The following is a 22,378-nucleotide window of genomic DNA, read 5'->3' as shown; positions in this document are numbered from 1 at the left end:
AAATTTTAGATAACATTAATATGAAGGGAAGTATCAAGGCATTATCTGAAATTGTCATGCTGGCGAGATGGCTTACGAGAGTCCTTACCCAAAGCAGCCTTTGCTGCAGCAGATGCCACACGAGGGTCCACCACAGATGCCAGAAAAGCAACAGTGCTCATGACTGGGTTTCCTGACTGACTAAAGGGGACGGGCTGATAGGCTAGGGGCCCCAGGGAAGCATCGGAATTCTCAAGGTAAGGGTCCTCAATGGGAAGCCTCAAAAAGTGGAGGATGCATTCATCCTGAGTACGACTTCCAACGTGTTCTGACACTTTGTTCCAATCATCCTTGTACATCTCCAGGGCCTACAACAGAAAAAAACACACAGGAGTTTTAATGCCAGATAACAACGAAATAACATGCAAAGACATCAGAAGCCTGTGACTGTTCTTGAGCTAGGTTTCTCTAAAAAATAATGAAAATGGTTATACTCTACATAAGAAAATAAGCAGACTTGATTGCTTTCCTTATTATATTATCAATCACGCAAGAAAAATCAAAGGCATGCACATTACAAAGTTAGAGCAACTGTCTTTTATTAATACACGTGATTGTTTATATAGAAAATCCTAAGGAATCTACAAAAGAGGTACTCAAACTAAAAAGTTCTGCAAGGTCACAGGATAGAAGGGAATAGAAAAACTCCATTACGTTTCTATATATATCAGCAATAAAATTTTTTTAATTGGGGAAAATAAAAGTAGAATAGAACAAAAATGAAAATACTCAGGAATAGCTATAACAAAGAACATGTAAGATCAACATGCTGGAAAAAAGAAAACATGCTGAAAGAAAGGAAAGATCTAAATAAGAGATACACTGTTTTCACTCGTTAGAAGTCTCAGTACTCTTAAGATGCCAATTCTCTCTACAGAGAACTGGAGTCAACATTATCCCATTCAAACTCCAAGCATTTTTTGTTAAAAATTAAGAAACTGATACTAGAATTTATAAAGTACATAAATTTATAGTTTCAAAACTTGTAGGGTTTCACAGAAAAATGCTGAGAAACTCCAACAAATATGGTTGGAGTAAAGCAATCTCCAAGGGAGAGGATAGAATGTTATAAATAAAACCAGAAATGTATGTGGTGCTGTGTCAAGGAATTAACTGGGTAAAAAAACGTCTATTCAGTAGCTTGCCAAAGTTGCTATTCACATGGTTCCCTTTGGTCATGATTCTCAACCAGGGGCAATTTTGACTCCTTGGAGACATTGTCAATGTGTGGAGACACCTGACTGACAGAACTGGGGAGGTGTTATTGGCATCTACTGAGTAGAGGCCATTGATGTTGTTAAACATTCAACAATGCACAGAAGAGCCCACAACAACAAAAAAACTATCGGGCCCAAACGTCAAAGTGGCGCGGCTGAAAACCCCTGCTATAGAGCCTCATTCGCTGACCTACACCGAGAGAAGAGCCCTCTCTCATTATGGTTCTGTCCATGTTTGCTTGCCTCCGTGAATTTTTAACCCTGGGCTCCAAATGCTGCTTCTTTCTTTCTTTCTTGCTGGAATGATAGAGCACTCCTCAAAACCCAAGCCAGTAAATAGTCTTATTCATTAAATTCATTAAGAAAACAAGGCTAATTCTGGGTTTCTTCTGGGTAGTCAGCAGCTTTGAATAGTTCTAGAAGAAAATGCTTAGAAAAAAGACCCAGATTATAACAAAAACGAAAAATCAACCTATCTCACCAGGATCCTTGGGGCCAAAAACATAACTGGGGCTGTCTTAAGGTTCTGATTCTGAGTAGAGATTTTTTTTGGCATGCTTTACCATAATCTTTTCAAACAAACTTGTTATTTAAACTTTTTTTAAAAACATGGCTCCAAATATTATAAAACGCTTTGTTAAAAAAGGCTTTTTTTCAAGGTAAGTTTTTTACTGGAAGACATACTCATCTAAAGTGTAATTCAAAATTACACAGAAAAAATATTTCTTGAGCTGCTTATGAAGGAAAGGTGTGTCACGTGCCCACATACTGTGAGAAAATCTTTGCTGCTGCTTACTAAGTATCTCCTAATGCTATTGTTTCCATAAACTAGTCAGTATAAAATATGTGAGAAATTCTCCTAGTGATAAATAAACATTAATAATCCGCATGGATTTTATTTGCAGGTACAAGATTTTATGTCCATTAATAATCTAAGGGAAAAGAAATACAAAGCACAAGAAAGCAAAACAGGCACGAGAAAGACTAAAGTTAACAAGGGAAAACCAATAAGCTCAGATTCAAGTTTCGTCAATTTCAAGCCCAAGGACTGGGCTTGAAAAAGAAATTATGAAAGGCTTTTTAAAAAATCTCCTTAATCACTGTGGAATAGAATGCCACCTTTTCTTCCTTCATTCTGCATTCTGATTCTATCAATGCAATTTCGAACTGCTATACTGATGACACATTTCCAGGTGAAACACCTGAAATTTCTCACACAATTTACAAATGAAATAGTATGTAAACAAGCCTCCATCATATCTTATGAAATATTTATTTTTTTAAAAAGTGAATGTAGAGTCTTATATTATCTTTCATATCTACCAATCAAAGATCTTTCTCAAACTGCATTCATCAAACGTGTAGATTCCACTTTGGTTATTTGCAATATTGAAATCATGCCTCCAGTATTTGTAATAAAACAATGGAATGAGCATAACCAAAGCTAATAACCTGCATCGTTCCATACAAGAACTGTGCTTTGATAAGAGACCATATTCAACACAGTCTTTTTAAAATAAAAGTGGGTGGTATCAAGAATAACCCAAAATATTTGACATGCTGCCTGTGTGATACACTTGTTTAATAAAATGGTGTGTGGTATTTTTTGGAAATAAACCCTAATGAGTGCTCCAGATTCATCTATTTATTAAGGAGAAACACAATGTGCTTTTGGTTATAAATCCATTAAAAATTTTCATCTGACTTTGTGTTCTTAAGCTATTAATTACCGATAAATAAATTGTATAAATAGAAGGTGTTAGTGGTAAACAGTTCTGCTGGGCAGCCTTTTATTTTTCTTTGTGTTAAGTGTGGACAACACCTGTTGATTCAGCTGCATATTTAAGAGAGAAATCAACCACTGCACAGGTTCCACCTGCAGGAGAGAAAATGCGCTATTGTGTAAAGACAGTGTGGTTTCCTTAGGTATGTTCAGGGTAAACAGTTGCCCAGCCAGTCTGACCTCCCTCTGTATTTACTATCCACTCATCTGAGAGGTAGATGATGAGAAAATTCTGAGCATCGATGATCAGGAAAGAACTGACCTCGGACTGTTATCCAGTTGTTGTGCACAAGTATACTTATCCCTAGATCCTAAAGATTCTAAAATAGCAATACAAAAGCATATTATATTCCCTCACAAGTACTGAGAACTATTAAATGAACATCCACGGCAGATGACTAGACAGAATAGTCCTGAAATAAAAAGTGGCTCAGAAAAGAAGTTCTCTGTATATCACTGATACTGGATGGGCAGACGAGAATAAATTAAAATCGTGGCGAAAACTCAAAAAGAAGAAATCTTCTGAATTTGATTCAGAGAGAAAGAGAGAGAGATTGAGAAGAGAGAACACGAAAGAATAGCAGGGTGGTGTAAAAAAGAAGAGTTAACACACCACTCAAACTTCTTAAAGAACCACAACTGTTGAAACAACTCAACAAAACAAATTAAAGCAATACAGAAATGTGAGATAACACCAGGCCAAGTGTTATCTCAAAAGTGTGGTCTGGAGACCCACGAAGCACAATACCAGGGCTTTTCTGCCTTTTGCATTATGCTGACATTTACAGTGCGAAAGCAATGGTGGGCGAACCACTGGCCCCTTACATGAATTGAGGCAGTGGCACCAGAATGTCTTAATAGTCACTTTATTCTTCACTGCCACATACTGGAAAAATACAAAATAAGCCAACTTTCCTTAAACGTTTCCTTAATGAAACAGTAAAAATTATTAATTTTATTGAATCTAAATATCTAAGTCCCTGTGAAACAGGAGGTACACAAGAGAACTGAATATAAACTATCAAAGCATGATGGCTGCTAAAGGAAAAGCATTTGTGTGATCATTTGAGTTTCAAGCTCAACAAGCCACTATCTTCATTGAACACCCTTTTTACTATAACAAATGGCTAACACACCATGGTTTCACAGACACAGATATCTGGCAGACATTTTCTCAAAAACAAACAAGGATTCTCAAAAATGTCACTTCAAGGAAAACAACTGATAGTGTTTGTTGCCAATGATTAAAGGAAAATCATAATTCTGAAAAATACGTTATCTGCCATACTAGCTTGTCCTACTACTTAAAAGACATTTTCTGATGAGATGAGATTGGTAGCAATATCATCAAATGAGATTTAAAAAATATTTTATAAGGAATTGTAACAAAAACTGGAAGATCTGCATAATTCAGCAAACTAATATTTTCTAATTTATCAATATGAGATGTTACATAGTAATATGTGGATAAAAGATCAAGTACAAGAGAGACCAGTGGATTCCATGCTGTAACTAACAAGTTTAAATGTATAATGGTATGAAAGAAGAATATCCATAATCATCTGAAAAGGCCATTAAGCTACTCTTGCTGTTTTCAATAAATATTGAGGTATGCCAGATTTTCTTTATACTTAAACTAAAGCAACATATCTAATCGAAAAGCAAATATGACAATCCAGTTGTATTCTATTAAGCCTAACATTACAGACATTTGCTAAAATGTGTAACACCACACTTTCACTGATACCTTTTATTTTTCAAAAGTTATTTTCATAAAAATGTTTATTGTGTCAACCTGCAATGGGTTTGTTCTTTTTAAAATCAATTAAATATTTTTGTTTTAATTTTTAACACAGAAAATACTGGCAAACTCACATAACTGAAAACTCTTTGGAATCCTCAGTACAATTTTTGAGAGTCTAAATGCATCCTGAGACCAAAAAGTTTGATAACTGCTGACCTAACCTAATCTTGTATTTGATGTTTGATTTCTGGCTTGCAAATTTTCCACACGATATACAAGTTCAGATGAGATGGAATACTCCAGTGAAAGGCAGTCTCCTCCTCCATAAACTCACTATTCCATTGTTATAGTTATAAATCGTATTGTCAGTAGCTACAGTTATAAATAATGCTTTCAGTAAGTTACCAGCAGCAATCATCAACTTCTTTCAGGGCGAACCCCTTACAGAAACTAGAAAGCCAGTTATTTGTTTTCCGAGTATCACGTACTAAGTGGTTAGAAGACCCATTTTGATTAATGAAATTGAAGGGGAAGACTGATGAGGGGCTTCTGGGAAAGCTTATCCTTCCAAGAGCCCAAGAAGGTCCCCAGAGGTGCCTTTTCCAACTTTCTTCCTGTTTTGAATGGAGATGTGATGCCTGGAACTAACTGGCCTTCCTATGACCAGAAGCGAACATAGAATGTGGACAACTAAAGAAGGTGGAACAACACAAGAGAAAACTAGGGATGTGCTGATAACTGAGCAATGGAATGAATTCTGGAATTGACAATCCAACCAAAGAAATCCAATTGAACAACAAAAAAACAATGTCCCTTTGGTTTAATCTACTGTTGGTCAGACTTTCTGTTCCCTGCAGGCAACAGCATTCCTAGCAGATTTAACAATAAACTTCCTCATTTGGTCCTAATTCAGCTCCCACAGGCACCTTCTACCTACAAATGCTAAGTAGTGTCACGTAGTCTTCATCGTACTCAAACAACTGCTCTATGACTAAAGACAAATGGTCCTTCTTCAGAAATAGTTGACAAATATGGAATCCAATATTTTCTATTTCCTACCCTTCAGTGCAGAAATGACTGCTAGAATTGCAAGAATCTCCAAAGACATGAAAAAATCCACATATTCACTAAACTAGCTGACAGACATATCTCGTATTATCATTGGTTTACTAGTCTTCTGCTTTCCTAAATCAAATCGTGTTTTCAATGGCAGATATCTTCAGCTACTTCTCTTAAGTCCTTCTGGGAGATATGGAGGTTGTACACTCAACTGTATACAAGCACTAAGGAACTTATCTTCAATGACTAAGGTGGGCTGAGTAAAGAAAAACTGGAGTCTGAAGAAATGCTCTATTTGAAGGAGTATCTGCTAGTCAAGGCCAGCCAATTACTGTTATGTGAGAATGAGGACTCAGAATTGCCAGATCTTCCAATTTTGGAAGAAAAGTTAGAAAACTGGAGTACTTTGGCAAAGCTCCAATATTTGTTTTATGCTGGCAACATATTTAAAGCAAACAAACAAACAAAAGCCCATCCTGTCCACAATAACACATATCCAGACTTGAGCTCTCCTACTGGCAGCCAGTACATTACCTGTAAGTCTGATAAATAATAACGAACCCAAGAAAACGCTATTAAAATTCATTACCTGGATCAAAAAAATTCAGGATAAATTGCCCAGGTGTATTTAAAATGCGAGTCACTGAAAGCTGGCACCCATCTCGTAGGCGGACACAGGCTCTGCCATCGATGTGCTTACCTCCAAGAGCAGAAGGGTCTCCTGTTCAGTCCACTCTCTTCCAGCACTTGCACCTTTACTCTAAAGAAACAAAACCAGAAATTATTCACTCATTCCTAAAGGTGAAATGGAGCTCAGCTGGATTCCTTTCCGAGTTCAGGGGGCTGTTTTATGCAAACCACCAAAAGAAGTCCCTGAGTAACAGGAAGAAAACACTTAAGGAACCTAAACCTCCAACAGAAAGGCTAGCCAATTTCAAAGATTTCTTGTTGTCATTCAAAAACTCAAGACTATTTAGGACATAGTATTTCTATTATTTTGATATCTGACAATACCTTTTGAAGCTATAAAGGCACATTCTTTGTTCCAAATGCAACAAGTTCATGCTATCTCATTTTTAACATCTCTCGATTAAAATAATCTCCAGTGATTCTCTAAATCCCAAATTACCTTTTCCACCTTTGCCATGAGAATCCCTTAACAACTTATAATTCATGTGAATATTGGGGGTATACGAAAATCAATTTTGTGTTATGTAAAAATTAAAATTTATCAATTAATTCATACTTCTTGATCTGCAGGCCCTGCTCTATTCATAGATTTGTAGAGGACTGAATGTGTGGTATATGTGCATATTATCCCTTCTTTGAAAAATCTATTTTGGGAGATTACAATTTAAAAAATGAAAACATTTCTATAGCCTGTGTGATTTTCTTGTTTGTGTCTATAAAGTTTCTCAATTTATTTTATTTAACCTGCTACACACTTGAGGTAAAAACTAAATTATGATTTGCTAGGTCTCCATGGTATTCAATCCATATCATTCTGAAATATTTGCAAAAAATGTACTAAAAATACTAGTCTTTTAACTAGAGAATAAAGAGAGGAATCTAAGCATTAGAGAAATAAAGTCCTAAAGTATTGCTTTGTGACAAAAATACATGTAGCTGTAACTCAAAATATACTGCCCAGATTCCTTGACGGTTACTTTAAGACAACCAAAGGTTCATCTTTTAACGAACCGGCATAAGTGACCATCAATCAGATCTGGACCCGGAGAGGAACAATACTCACTCACATGTCATCTAAATTCTGAAGAAGTTAAATGCAAATATAGGGAAGAAGTGCACAACCTAGGCCTGGGTGACATTTAGTGGGTCGGTCCTCAGCAACCATTTCCCCACTTCTCAGCCACAACATATGGGAAGGGTTTTCTGCATTCCCCCAGCTTAGTCAGTGTTTCTCCTCTTGATAAAAAGACGGCTCACAGAAGAGTGAGGAAGCTCATCAGGGCCCATGAGACGTTTGTTATGATTTTAGAAATTTATTTTGTATTTATTGGGGTACAACATGTACACAGTAAAATACAAAAATCTTACGTGGTTTGATACAATTTTACTTGTATGTCCATATAACGACCACTCAAATCAATACCCAGAAGACTCTTTCTCCTTTAAACCCCAAGTTGATACCAATGCACAAAAGCACACACTATTCTGATTTCCATATTCACAGGTTTATCTTGGATTTGAATTTTTTATATTAATAGAACCATTCTGCATGTAGTTTGTGGGTCTGGCTTCTTGTTCTTTACTATGTTAATGAGATTCAACCACATTTTTATATGAAGAAGTCATTTCCTTTCTGTACACTATTACATTGCTTGAATAAACCACAATTTATCCATTATGTTAATATTTTTGATAGGCACCTAGGCTGTTTATAGTGTTTGGCTATCTTTGATAAGGCTGCTATGGACACTCATGCACGTTCTTCTATACATTCACTCTTTTTTAGAACTCATTTACCTTGTTTATATAGCCAGAAGCTGGGTGACTGGGTGTATATGTTTAGTTATAACAGTATTCCTTCCACTTTTATTTTCTGAAGAGTTTATGTAGATTCGTATTATTTCTTCCAGAAATGTTTGGTAGTACAAATTCATCAGTGGAATCAATTAGGCCTAGTGTTTTGTTTTTAGGAAGGTGTTTACATATAGAGAAAACAGAGAAAAGACTACTCAATTGTATTAGTTTCCTGTGACTGCTGTAACAAATGATCACAAACTTGATGGCTTGAAATAACAAAAATACATTCTCTCATAGTTTAGGAGGCTAGAAATCCAAAATCATTATCATTGGGACAAAATCAAGGTGTCAGCAGGGCTATGTTCCCTCTGGATGCTCTAGGAGAAAATTCATTATCTGCCTCTTCCAGCTTCTGGTGGCTGCCCCAGAATTCCTTGGTTGTAGCTGCCGCATTCAAATCTGTGTCTGAGGTCACTTCTCTTCTGTCTGTCTGTCAAATCCCTATCTTTCTTATAAGGACACACGTGATGGCACTCAGCACCCACCTGGATAATACAGGATTATCTCCTCATCTTCAAGACCTTTAACTTACTCATATCTGCAAAGAACCTTTTTCTAATTAAGGTAATATTTATAAGTTCGGGGCATCAGGATCTAATTTTTCTGGAGGCCGTTTTTCAGTCTATTACATTAAGTTATCTATTTCGTCCTGAGTAAATTTTTATATTTTGTTGCTTTCCATTTCATCAAAGTTGGTCAAATACATCACCAAGTTGTAATAAACATACTATTTCTTGGCTTTTAAATATATGTAGAGTCAGTAGTGATACACTCGTTCATTGCTGATCAGTAATCTGTCTTCTATATTCTCCTTGATCTTTCTGGTTAGAGGTTTATCATATTTATTAATCTTTTCAAATAACCATCTCCTTAATTTTATCTTTTTGTTTTTTGTTTTTTTGTTTCTAGTTTAATTTTGTTGTGGTCAGCCAACCACATGTATTTCACATATGAAACCATACAACCACATTCTATACTATCAATTCTTTAAAATTTCTTGAGACATATTAAGCCTCAGACTTGGGTACACTTTGGTGAGTGTTCCTTGTGAATGTTAAAAGAATGTGTTTTCTGCTATTTTGTATAGTCTTCTATGAACACTAACTAGGTCATATTGGTTGATACCAGTAGTTTTTTCTAAGTCTTTCATTTTCTTACCAACTTTCTAACTGCTTGTTTTACCAATTACTGAGAAAAGATTACTGAAATCGCTAAGTACAGTTGTGCCTGGCTATTTCTCTTTGTTAGTCTGTCAGTTTTGCTTTATGTATTTTGAAGCTCTATAATTAGATGCGTACATAGTTAGGAGAATCATATCCTCTTGAATAATTCACTCCTTTATCATTGTGAAATATCTATGTTTAATTCTGGTAAAATAACTTGTTCTGATTTCTACTTTACCAATATTAATATAGTGACATTAGCTTTCTTTTGATTAATGTCTAGAAGATATATATTTTCCTATTCTTTTACTTTTACATTTGAAGTGTCTCCATATTTGAGGTGGATTTCTTATACACAGCATATGCTTATATTTGATGTTTTTATCCAATGTGATAATCTCTGCAGCTTAACTGGAGTATTAAAACCATTTATAATTGCTACTGTACCTATGGTAAGATGTAAATCTACCATTTTGCTAATTTCTACTCTTCCCGTATGTTCCTTGTTTCTCATTCCTTCCCCCTTGTGGAGTGACTTTGTAATGGAGTATTATTCTGTTTTTATCTCCATTATTGGCTTAGTAGTTATATGACTTTAAATAGTTGTTGTAAGATTTATAATAGTCACCTCTACTTGTCACAGTGTATCTTCAAATACTATTTTAGCACCTCACATATAGTATGAGGCTTACAAGTTGTAAACCTAACAACGTATTATTATCATTTTGGGTTTAAACAGTCTATTATCCTCTTTAAGTACTAAAATAAGGGGGAAACATACTTAATACTGACTCACATGTTGACCTCTTCTGGAACTCTTTATTCTTCCATGTAGATCCAGTCCCCTCCCAAAATGCTCAAATTTTCATAGCTTACCCTGAATTAGCATTTTTGTCACACTTCTAAATAATGTCAAAACTACAACATTTTAACTCAACTTAATCTTACTGTCTTTTGGCTATTTTTGTCATTTCTACATGGTATATAGTCTCCAAAATGATCACTGTTTAAAAAGTTGGTATTCCTTTATGTTTATACATTTACCCTTTTCCATGATCCTTATTCCTTCCTAAAGTCATGTGCTTCCATCGGGGATCATTACCGTTCACCATGAAAAACTTCCTTTAGTTTTCTGACAGTGTGTAATTAAATGAGGAATGAATGTATGCTAGAGATAACTTCTCCACCTTTTGAATGTCTGTAAAGGACTTTACTGCAACTTCAATTTAGAAAGGTGTTTCTACTGGATATAGACTATCAGAGTGACAGCTTTTCCCTCAACATTTTAAAATGTTATTACATTGTTCTCTGGTTTCCATCACTTCTGTTAAAAAGTCAGGTATCAGTTTTATTATTGTTCCTTTTAATTTAATGTGGTTATCTCCAACCCCATTCCTACCCACTGTCCTTGTTGCTTTTAAGATGCTAGTTTTTTAAACAAGTTTAGTATAATGTGCCTAGGTGTGGTTTTCTCTGTATCCAAATTTGGATCTGTTTAGTCTCTCTTATTTTGTGAGTTGGTGTATTTTTTAATCAGTTACGGAAAGTTTATAGCCATTACATTTACAAATTATCACTTCCAATCCATTTTTTTCCTCTTCTTATAAGGGCTCTCATAATAAATATGAGTTCTTTTCACTGTATATTATGTGTCTCTTGCATTCTCTTCTCTTTGTTCTGTTTCCTCCATCCTCATTCAACTTCTTTTTCTCTTGTTCCTTCAGTTTCAGTTTGTCTATTAACCTGGGTTCACTAATCCTATCGTCTGCTGTATCCAGCCTGCTATTAAACTCATCCAATGATTTAATTCCAGGTATCGTTTTCAATTATACACTTGATTCTTTTTATATATTCTAATTCCCTGCTGAAATTCTCCATTTTCCCTCTATTTTCTTTAACTATATTAATCATAGTTATTTTTAAATACCTATCTTCTAACCACATAGAAAAAAATGGTTAAAATAAGTGATTGCTGTTTTATAAAATGCCATCAGATTAAGTAGAAAGCTCACCTCCTTACACTACAGAAAATAAACAAGCTTTCTTATGAAAAATGATGATCCTTACAAGAAGGGCAAAGAGGACATACTGGAATGCCATCCATGTGTGTTCAGGGAAAAAAATCCTTACCTTTGCTAAGGTTTTCTTGGAGTAAATGTCAGTACGGAGACCAAAGTTCTGCAAATCAATTGGTTTTTCCTTGTTCTTCTCAGGAAAATTTAACATCTGCTGAGCAGCAGGGACCTGAGTCAGATAAACGACAAACAGCTCTAGTAACCTCTACAAAGTCAAGAGCATAGAGGTTTTTAAAGAATTGTTGAACACTGGCACTTAAAAACACTCCTGGTAGAGTAATAAATACATACACGTCCACACTTACACTTCTAACAAAATTTCAACATACAAGAAACATTTTTTTGCCTCTTTCAAGTCATAGAGAAGACAGACAACAAATTTTCTTAAACATGATCTTCCATTTCACAATGGAGGGCAATTTATAGTTTAGATTCATATTATTCCAACTTAATGCTATACATAATCTGACTGACGTAATAATCCTTTCAAGAACATGTGTATGGATGTTCACTTTCCAAACGTTAGGAAAGAGAAGAAGGTTTAAACGATTTAAGAGATTTAAACAATATGCTTGTTTATTAGTGTCTTTGATGACAAGTGATAAAGGGAATCATGAGCATGAAAGCAAATCTGTAACACATGATAAGCTAAGGCCCAGTGTTGGGGTTAACAAGAGAGCATTATCTTAAACACTAAATCGTCTTATGGACTCAAACATTTATAACAGATAAAAACAAACAAAACCTACCAGGTTATGCTACCAGAAATAGCACTATTACCTGATGGTGATAACAGTTCCTAAATAGGAATGCTAGAAGTGGTAGTCTGTTACCATCTAGACCTGAAGAAAAGGCAGCATTAATAAATATACCTGAGGTGATCGAAGATGTAGAGGCACGAGCCCAGAGGGGGTATCAGCCAGTACATTGAAATGAGGCGTAGGAGGAGGTCCCATTGCCATTGGTCGACTTTCTGGATCCACTTGGTAATTAACAAGCCCCCATTGCTCTAAAAAGGCATGAACCCTGAAGAATAAAGCACTGAAAGTTAAAATCTGAAAAATGTACCTCATCACCTTCATAACCATCATCACATCTCAAAAAGAAAACAACAAATGAAAAAATCAAGTAAACATGTTCTCTGTAGGCTAAGAACCAACGCAAAGTAACAGACAATTTCGGTTTGTTGCAAGTGGGACAATTTTTACAAACTCAAAATAATGCCGATAATAGAGCACACCACGACCTAATATAAAGCCTAATCTCTTCAATCACAGAAATGAAAGAACAAATGCTCGGTTAGGTCCACGATGAAAGTGCTCACACATAGACCAAATTCACGAAGGAAATCCATCTTTTGGTTTGTTTTTTTAGATAAATCTGGAGCACAGAGCTTATCAACTCCCCATCCCAATCCACTCTCCATCCCTGGTCATTTTATAACTTAACTATAAAATAAAAAAGATTATAAAATTTTCAAAAGAGAAAAAATCCTAAGGTATTACAAATATTCAACCCCTAAATGAGACATGAGATTGAGGTATCTTTATTAACCAAGAAAACACCCAGTTTAACCAAGGAAACATTAGACAGCAATGTATCAGTAACCACCTGCAATGAAGTGTCTGAGAAAGTCAGACATTTTACCTCATCACAGCACACACATCTCCAGTCAAGTTCCTCCGACAAGCAGTGCTGGTCAAATATTCTTGGGGGTTTAGGCGATATGTGTCGATCATAAAATTTCGATATGCCAAGTATCTAAAAAGCAAGAGCAAAATTCACGAGGTGAGCATGCATCCTTTCAGAAACAGTACCTCACAGAGCCCAAATCTACATATTCCTCACAAACAAATACAAGAAAAACACAACATTCCAACAAATAACGCTGATAGTGTATTGACTATTTAGTCATGAGTGTGACTCATGCAAAACAACTACTTATTAATATAGACCAAAAATAAGGAAATGGAGTGATTTGACAAAGTTAATGTGAAGTAACAAATACAAACTTGATCAAAGAGATGAATGGACGCTTGCCTGCAGAATTTGCAAGTACCACCTGGTTACTTAGGCTGTCTCCCTAACAACAGTCAGCCCTGTGCATCCAGGTATTCCCAACCGTGGATGGAAAATACTGTTTTCAATCCAGTTCACTGAATCTGTGGATGTGGAAACCACAGAGACAAAGGGCCAACTGTACAGGGTTCAGCAATATCCACGGTGTGGGGCATCCACTGGGGGGTCTTGGAACTACTCCCTGCAGATAAGGGGGGACTGCTGTGCTATTTATCTAGCATTTTTACTGTGTGCCAGGAATAGTTCTGAGCACTTTCCATGCAGTAATTCATTTAACCCTCCCGATCTCTCCATGAAGTGCAGTCTATTATCATCCCATTGATAGAAGAGGAAACTGAAGCACAGAGAGATTAAAGAATTTGTCCTAGACCACAACGTTGTAAGGGGAAAGGCAGAATTTGGCACAGACAGCATGATACTGAATCTCATTTCTACACTCTTCCTAGAGCCACATGTGGCTTTGGCTCTGACATGGTTATGTACCTTCTGGCTGGCAGTTTTTCAGAGATCCCTGCTAGGTAACGAGTAGAAGCCACGAGGCCAAACTCAAAGGTAGTAAGACAAGAATGTATCAAAAGGAGAGAAAAACAGATTGGGGGACAGAGCAGATTCCACAATGTAACCAAGCATTTCTGCCACAAAAAACTTGAAATGTTAGAAAGTTAAGAGACCTAGCAAAAGTTCTTGCCACAAAAGTCAAAGAAAAGTTTGGCAGCTTGAGGTTAGCTACATCAGAGTAGAAAAGGTATACTGCTCAAAAAGGGTCCTGCATAAGCACAGGTGGATAAATATAGACTGAAAAGTGAATTTACAAGTTAAATGGGTTCAAGCGCTAAATTGTGATTTGAAATAGGAGACTCCCACGGGCCATAATTACTTACAAATGCTGGCAATAAGTAAATTAGCTGGAAGAATATATCATGTCTCAATAGATGGAAAAACTACCAAGGTTTCTCATGCCAAATGGGATTCTGGTTCCAAATGACTCCTTACATACAGCTTTGTTATGAAAAGGCTGGATTTATCTCTGACATCTAAAGTTAGAATCTCAAACTATCTACCACCAAAATATATTTATCCTTCAATTATTTCATTTATGCCATGTGTTATAAGTGGAAAATTATCTTTCCCTAACAATTTAAATAAGAGACATGTATTTATGCAGTCACATGTGTGTAATAAACAACAAATTAACACTATGAAGATAATACACAGAAAAATATTTAAAGTATGACAGGTGTGGATTTAGTTTAGGGGCACAGGTTTCCAGAAGAATGTATTTAAGGGTCACCAGGCAAAGGCAAAAATACATCTTGACAAACTTCTTCTTTCCAATAAAAGTTGTTCTACTTTCAGTGTAAAAGCACAACAATACTTCATGCAATTAAGATCAATTCATATGTAGTTGTATCATCATACCTGGAATCTTTTAAATACTAGTCATTCATCAGGAAAATAAGATAAAGATTCCACTTTCTCCTAGATCATTACACATGAATTATCTATAGCCCATAAAAACATATGTATACACAAGGTGCGAACTGTTAGAAAGAAACATGAACACATTTTAGTGAATATCTATTACGGAAGTCAATCTTTAGCTGCAAGAGCTAACATGTATTGTAGTTCAAGGTTGAGGAAGAAAAAATTGAAACAATTTCCTTTGAAGCAAAGAGAATTCAGTACAGCTGAGATATGAACACTGTTCTGAATGGAATATTTTATAAGCAGAATTTTTAATAAACATCCACACATTAGCAAAGATTAACTCAGAAGTGTGCTTTAATCTTTGCTAATGGCAGAAGATCCCCCTGTCAAACACATACAAATAAACAATTTTTCTAAACACTGCCCCACTAAAGTATGTAATGGTATCAGGATTACATGTTCACATTTCACTCACATCTCTGGAGTCTTGGATTTGTTTTTTCCATTGAAAAACTCAGGAAGAGCACGCCGCTCAATCACATGAATACTGAAAAGGGAAAAAAAAGAGGATTGGGAGTACTCTTTAAAAAATAAAAATCTTAAAATTTGAGCTAAGTTTGTTTAATTTTCAAAGTAAAACTGATAAATCCAAAAACTGAGCACTACATGCAAAAACTAATCGGCTTACACAAGTTCCTACGTATTAAGAGCATAATAAAATCAGAGAAAGCTTTCCCTTTCTCACTCCCAATGCTTACTGTGGTTTTTCTATTCCTTTAACCAAACTCAAAAAATTCCATCTCTGGGTGGTGAACACACAATGGGATTTATACATGATGTAATACAGAATTGTACACCTGAAATCTATGTAATTTTACTAACAATTGTCACCCCAATAAATTTAATTAAAAAAAAAAAATTCCATCAACACATTGAAAGCTAAAGATTTTATTATGTTGTCATAATACATCATGACAAGACATTCTTTGGAAACTGACAAAAATCACAGTAGCTGGCATGGCAACAAACTGATAAAATGAATGGCTAAAAAACAATGGAATTTATAATAATGTTTCTAAGGCTCTTAAAGGTTTCTAAGGGCTGCACCTCCTGCAACTAAAGATTGAAAACAATGACTGGACTTGGAGCTGAGCTGCACCCTCCACAACTAGATTGAAGGATGACGACTTGGAGGTGATGGGCCCTGGAGAAACAAACACACTGTTCCCCAATATAATTTAAAAAAAAATAAAAATAAAAAAAGATTCCAAGTCAGGGCAGGGAGCATCACTGAAATAAGTACACAACCTCTGGTACATATGTGTAAAAATAAGAAAACAAACAACAAAACCCAGCCCGCTCTGAACTACACCCCATGAGGACTGCTCCAATGGGGCCACAGAGGTTGTGGTAACAGGGAGGATGCTAAGGAGGTCTGCATTCTTGAACTCTTTTCCATACCAGAGTTTGTATGTGAAAAGCCTCGTAATGTGAAAATATCTCCTATTAAAATGAAGGCATTACTCGACAGTCATATGAGTTCTTTATATATTTCTTTAATGTTTCAAAATCATATTACATTAATATAATTAAACACTCCAGCATTTGTCTGAGTTATGACTGATTCCTATTGAGTTAGGTTCAAGCTTATGAAAATTTTATAACCCCGTTACATTCTGAAACTTTTTTTTTTTTTTTTAAGGATTTCATTGGGGAAGGAGAACAGGACTTTACTGGGGAACAGTCTACTTCCAGGACTGTTTCCCAAGTCAAGTTGTTGTCCTTTCAGTCTTAGTTGTGGAGGGCGCAGCTCAGCTCCAGGTCCAGTTGCCGTTGCTAGTTGCAGGGGGCGCAGCCCACCATCCCTTGGGGGACTTGAAACCGGCAACCTTGTGGTTGAGAGGACGCGCTCCAACCAACTGAGCCATCCGGGAGCTCAGCGGCAGCTCAGCTCAAGGTGCCGTGTTCAATCTTAGCTGCAGGGGGCGGAGCCCACCATCCCTTGTGGGAGTCGAGGAGTTGAACCAGCAACCTTGTGGTTGAGAACCCACTGGCCCATGTGGGAATCGAACCGGCAGCCTTCGGAGTTAGGAGCATGGAGCTCTAACCGCCTGAGCCACCGGGCCAGCCTGAAACTTTTTAAATGTTAATTAAAATTTTTTTTAAATTAGTTTCAGGTGTACAAAGCAAAATAGACATTTAAACCCCTCATAAAGTGATAACCCAGCCAAGTTACTACCTTTCTGACAACTTAAATAGCCGTTACAATACCACTATCTTCCCTCTGTCGTACTCCACATCCCGTGACAATATATTCCTATACAGTTATAGTTGACATTCAATATTATTCTACTTCAGCCTCAGGCATATAGCGCAGTGTTCAGGAATCTAGTTTATGATGTGATCCCCCTGATAAGTCCAGTGCCCATCTGACACCTTACATCATCTTTATAACAATGTTGATTATATTCCCCATACTGTATTAACTACCAATTTGTATTTCTTAATTCCTTCAAGTTTTTCACCCTGCCCCTAATCCCATTCCCACCTATCACCCTGACAGATCTAGTACCTATCTGGCACCGTACCTAGTTATTACAACATTACTGACTATATTCCTTATGCTGTACCCTACATCCCCATGACTACTGTGTAACAACCAATTTGTACTTCTTAATCCCTTCCCGTCACCCATCTTTAACATTCTGAAATTGTTTTAAAGAACACCTTCCAAAGTTAAAATCACTTTCTACCTTCCTTCATCCAGTGAGACAGTGATTTCTGATGTGGGGACTTGGGCACAATGGCACAATATGATTTCAAGGAAGATTTTTCCACCCCTCAGTACTATGTTGACAGGTGTAAGTGGCCCACTCACCAGTTATAATCAAACCACGATGCATAGCTAGGAATAATAATGTGATTGGTCTGCTCTGTCACATTATCTTCTCCAGGGTCAACTGACCGATTCTGATCACCTTTGCTGGGATCTTCATCTTCCTATAGAAAAGAAGCTGAAGGTCAGAGAAAGACAGAACTATGGAGAGGTATGGAACAGCTTTCAAACTTCTGTATTACATTACAGAAAACGGCTAGTTGATCTAACATCAAGGAAAACAAATTTCAAGTAAAAACAGCCTTTCACAATTTTTAAGGTTCCTTCACAAGATGTGCACGTGACATAGCAGATTTAATTCCTCCATTTTACAGATGAGGGAATCAACAAAGAGAAGGTAAATGTCTCATAATAAGATTAAACAACAACTTAAACAAAGGCTGTTTCTACAATGAGGAATTCAGACTCACCGCCCAAAACTTTTTTCACAATAGCTTACTTCGTACTTACCCAATTTTACCTAATCGTAGGATCACAAATCTGAATTACTAGTTCTCAAGTGACTTGTAAGGTGGTCACTAAGAAGGCATAATGACAAGGCTTCCCCTGTCCCAAAGCCTGAGCATTAAGTATATGCTAACGGCTTTGGTGCATTACCTCACTGACTCCCCATTACCACCAACAGGTACTATTTACTGCCTCCACTGTGGGTGAGAAAACCATGCACAGAACTAGTAAGTTACAACCAAGATGTAACTCCAGGTAGTCCAACTAGAGGGCCGACACTCTCAATCACTTCCACTATGAACAATTACCTCTGATTTGTATCAGAATGTCAATTATGCTGGTTTTGCAAATGATTCCACCTAAAAATCTGGTTTTGCTCACACAGTAATTTCAAACCCACTGCTTCTCTGGGTACACCATCTGGGAATATGGACATTTCCTTTTGATAAAATTTTGGAGGTCAAGAAACACAAATTATTTTGGAATATGTTAAAGAAACAAAAAATCGCAAAGGGCCTCCAAGCAGCCTATTTCTAAAGACGCTTCTGCTTCAGCATTCCTAGTGCTTGCTCCACAGGATCTGACGTCAGAGTGTGTCCCCTGCACCGGGCCGAACTTGGTCATTACCTTGATTCCTGTTGTGACTGTTTCTTCATCCTGCTCATCTGTCAAATCAAAACACATCACATCATTTATTTGAAAAACAGGTAATACTGTCTGGATTACACAGAAACTTTAAGGCAGGGGTGTCCAAACTTTGTTCAACGGTTTTCACCAAGGGCCATATGCGGTAAAATACACAAACAGCCAGGCCACTCACTCGAGGTGAAGTACGTATTGCCTCACCTAGTTTATTTAAGTAAAATACATATATTTTTGGAATTTGCTGTGGGCCAATAAAAAATGGATTGCGGGTCGCAGTTGGCCCACAGGCCACAGTTTGGACACCCCTGCTTTAAGGTTTAAGTAATTGATACTGGACACAAGGAAATAGGGTATTAAAGCAAATTCATCTCAGATAATTCAGTAAATTAGAACTGTACACAGAAGCACAAAGGGGAACAGACATTCAAAGCATAAATAATTAAAAATTTCCAACAGTAGGGAATTTAAAATTAATTACTGCTTGGGCTACTATCTTAGTCATGATCTTGCTTAATAATAGGTAAGAGGCTTGAATAAGGCTCTGGCCTCCAGAGGTTTGGTGAGAAACTAAGTAATGACATTTTAGATCCCAGAGAAGTGCGTCAAGAATGAGGCGTAAAGGAAGAGGTTCTACTCATTCCCTACAGAGTCCTGCTAAGTGTTAATACCTTCTGAGGACAGGGGACTCCATGACCTAAATGCTGGCCTTGCAAAAGACAGGAGCAAACCCACATAATCTAAACCAAGCAGCCGATTTCCACTGTGAAAAGTAAAAGTGCCAGTGTAAAACGGGTAAGAAACTCAGGCACAAATAATTACATTAAGCTCCTGTAACATTTTTTTTTTTTAAGTAATTATTATGACATTGGCAGTGACTAGGGCACTATGAAGTTCAAAGAGAACATGGCAAAGTCACTTTTTAACTTACTCATTTAACAAATAGTCCAAGAATCTGGTATTTGAAAAGCAGTAAATAAGCTGTTTAGACCAGCAGCCAGCAATGTATGTATATAGCCCACAGGCCAATGTGGCCCACTGCCTCTTTTTGTATGGAATCTGGGAGTTTGACTCTCAGTGTGTTCCTAGTCAAGTCATTTGATAAGAAGGGGGTTTACTCTGCTTGGACTGTGTGAACAACATGCCTCACGAGGAAATCTCGCTTTACTTACAGGAGCCTGAAATTCTGGTAAGTGCTAGGCGGAGAGTATCCGACATAACCAGGAACCCCTGGAAAACCATTGGTTGTAGACCCTCTAATGGGATTCCCTGGACGGAAACCATGCAGACGCGTTGCTGTATTTTTTGTTGTTGCAGGAAGAGTGTACTCTATGTGACCCCTCATGTGAGGGAAAGAGCATAAAAATAACTGCATGCACAGTTTGCGTCATCTTCCCTTATGATCTGTTTATACTCCCTATGTAGCTGATATATATATATATGTCAGCTGTGAGTACAACTATATGCTGAATCCCATGAGTCCTAGAGAAACCTGGGGATGGCCTTGGGGTTCCCATTGCACCTCCAAGAGACGAACAGGTTTTACATTTTTTTAAATGGTTGAAAAGAAAATTAATAGAAGGATATATCATGACACATGAAAATAAACTGACATTTAAATTTCAGTGTCCATGAATAAAAGTTTTCCTGGAATAAGCCACGATCACTTGTTTATACAGTATCCATGACTACATTCGCACTACACTGGCAAAGTTGATGAGTTGTGACAGGGAACACTGGGCACAACAATGCCGAAAATATACACTATCTGGCTCTTTTCAGAAGTCTGCCAATCTGTACTTCAGAATATATAAACAGATGACTAGCATTTTAACAGGTATATGTGTCAGCCACTGTCCAAATGCCAAGGACACAATGATGAAAAAGAAAGGTCCCCGTCTTGATGGTGCTTACATTCCAATCAGCAGTGGCAGGGGATGGAAAAGAAAATAAAAAGATATAAGATGCTGAAATCGCCATACAGAAAATAAAAGCAAAGTGAGGTATTTAGGAGACAGACTGGGTGAGTGGACCCTTCAGAACACATAAAGAGGGAAGCCTCTCTGAAAAGGTGGCATTTATGCTGAAGCATGAGAAGAGAAGGGCATAACAAGCCTTCCACAGACAGAAAGCAACCAGATCAAAAGGCCTCAGGTGGGGATGCACTTGATGACTTCACAGAATTGGAAGGCCACTGTGAGCATGAATACAGGCTGAGAAAGGAGCACAGCAGCAAGGAGAAAGCACGGGTCAGACAAGCACTAGTCAGACAGGCCTGGACCTGAACCTGTGCTCTGCCACTTAATTATTAATAATAGCTGTATTCTTAGAAATGGTACTGAACCCCTCCAGTCTCCATTTCCTCACCAATAAAACAGGGCTAACATGTTTTTATGGTGAAATGAAAACATATGTAGAATGATACCTGGCAAGTACTCATGCAACATAAAGATGGACCCTGTTGCTTGATTTGTTTTAAGTTAGAGACAAACACCTGCCAACAGGAATAGGGGATTCAGAGTGTGGTCTATTATGGTACTAAGTACCCACATGAGTCATCGAGCTCTGCATAGGGATATTTTTTCCTTTCTTTCTAGGAAGTGACTAAGAAAGAAACCTAGGTAAGGCTGTCAAAATGAATTTTTTGTCCTTTGGATCTTGGTAAACCAAAGGATAATCAACTTCTCATCAGATGGTGGTAGCACAACTCGATCTCCCTCTGGGCATAATATACCAGTTAATTTGAGTCTGATACCATTTAATTTGAGTCTGACATTTCCATCCCTGAGGTGGTCTTGGTACCCACAGGAAGTAAACTACCTGATAATAAGAATAGGACGGACACCCTTCCTACTGATTCCTAAATGATAATACTCCATAAATGTTCCCTTCCTCCTTCTAGATGTGGCCAAATATCCTCTCACCTCAGCCCCTAGATCTTGCCCTTTCTGAGTACTCAAAAAAGGACTAGGTACAGTTAGCTAGGTGGTATGTTAAGGCAGAAGAGGGACCAGTGAAAAAAACAAGTCTGTGAAAAACAATTCCCAGTGGACGGATCAGATGCCCTTGGCATGGTTCAGGTTAGAGCTGATGCAGAAAGCCAGATATTAAATGACACATGGGAAGCCTGGTGGTCCCCGGATCAAAGGCCAGGACAACAGTTTCAAATCCCATAGACCCTAACGCGCCATCTGTGACCAGCAGCATCTTCAGCTACAACACTCCTGACTTGAATTTCAAGGTTAACACAAAAGATCTT

The 22,378-nt window shown here is 37.1% G+C and overlaps 1 protein-coding gene across 2 annotated transcripts in view; it reads right to left on the bottom strand.

Moving 5' to 3' along the window:
• SMARCC1 (SWI/SNF related BAF chromatin remodeling complex subunit C1) overlaps positions 1-22,378 on the bottom strand; it is a 137,378-nt gene that overhangs the window by 53,625 nt on the left and 61,375 nt on the right. For both annotated transcript variants that reach the window (XM_019723988.2, XM_019723987.2), the window contains exons 13-20: positions 19,105-19,142; positions 18,013-18,134; positions 15,610-15,681; positions 13,275-13,388; positions 12,500-12,653; positions 11,683-11,796; positions 6,543-6,602; positions 89-347 (exon numbers count right to left, since the gene is read on the bottom strand). In XM_019723988.2, coding sequence (XP_019579547.2) covers positions 89-347; positions 6,543-6,602; positions 11,683-11,796; positions 12,500-12,653; positions 13,275-13,388; positions 15,610-15,681; positions 18,013-18,134; positions 19,105-19,142 — 933 coding nt within the window. The remainder of the gene's footprint in view (positions 1-88; positions 348-6,542; positions 6,603-11,682; positions 11,797-12,499; positions 12,654-13,274; positions 13,389-15,609; positions 15,682-18,012; positions 18,135-19,104; positions 19,143-22,378) is intronic.

Source organism: Rhinolophus sinicus, linkage group LG10, assembly GCF_036562045.2.
Source record: "Rhinolophus sinicus isolate RSC01 linkage group LG10, ASM3656204v1, whole genome shotgun sequence".
Taxonomy (NCBI): Eukaryota; Metazoa; Chordata; class Mammalia; order Chiroptera; family Rhinolophidae; genus Rhinolophus; species Rhinolophus sinicus.
This window is presented reverse-complemented; position numbering and strand designations above follow the sequence as displayed.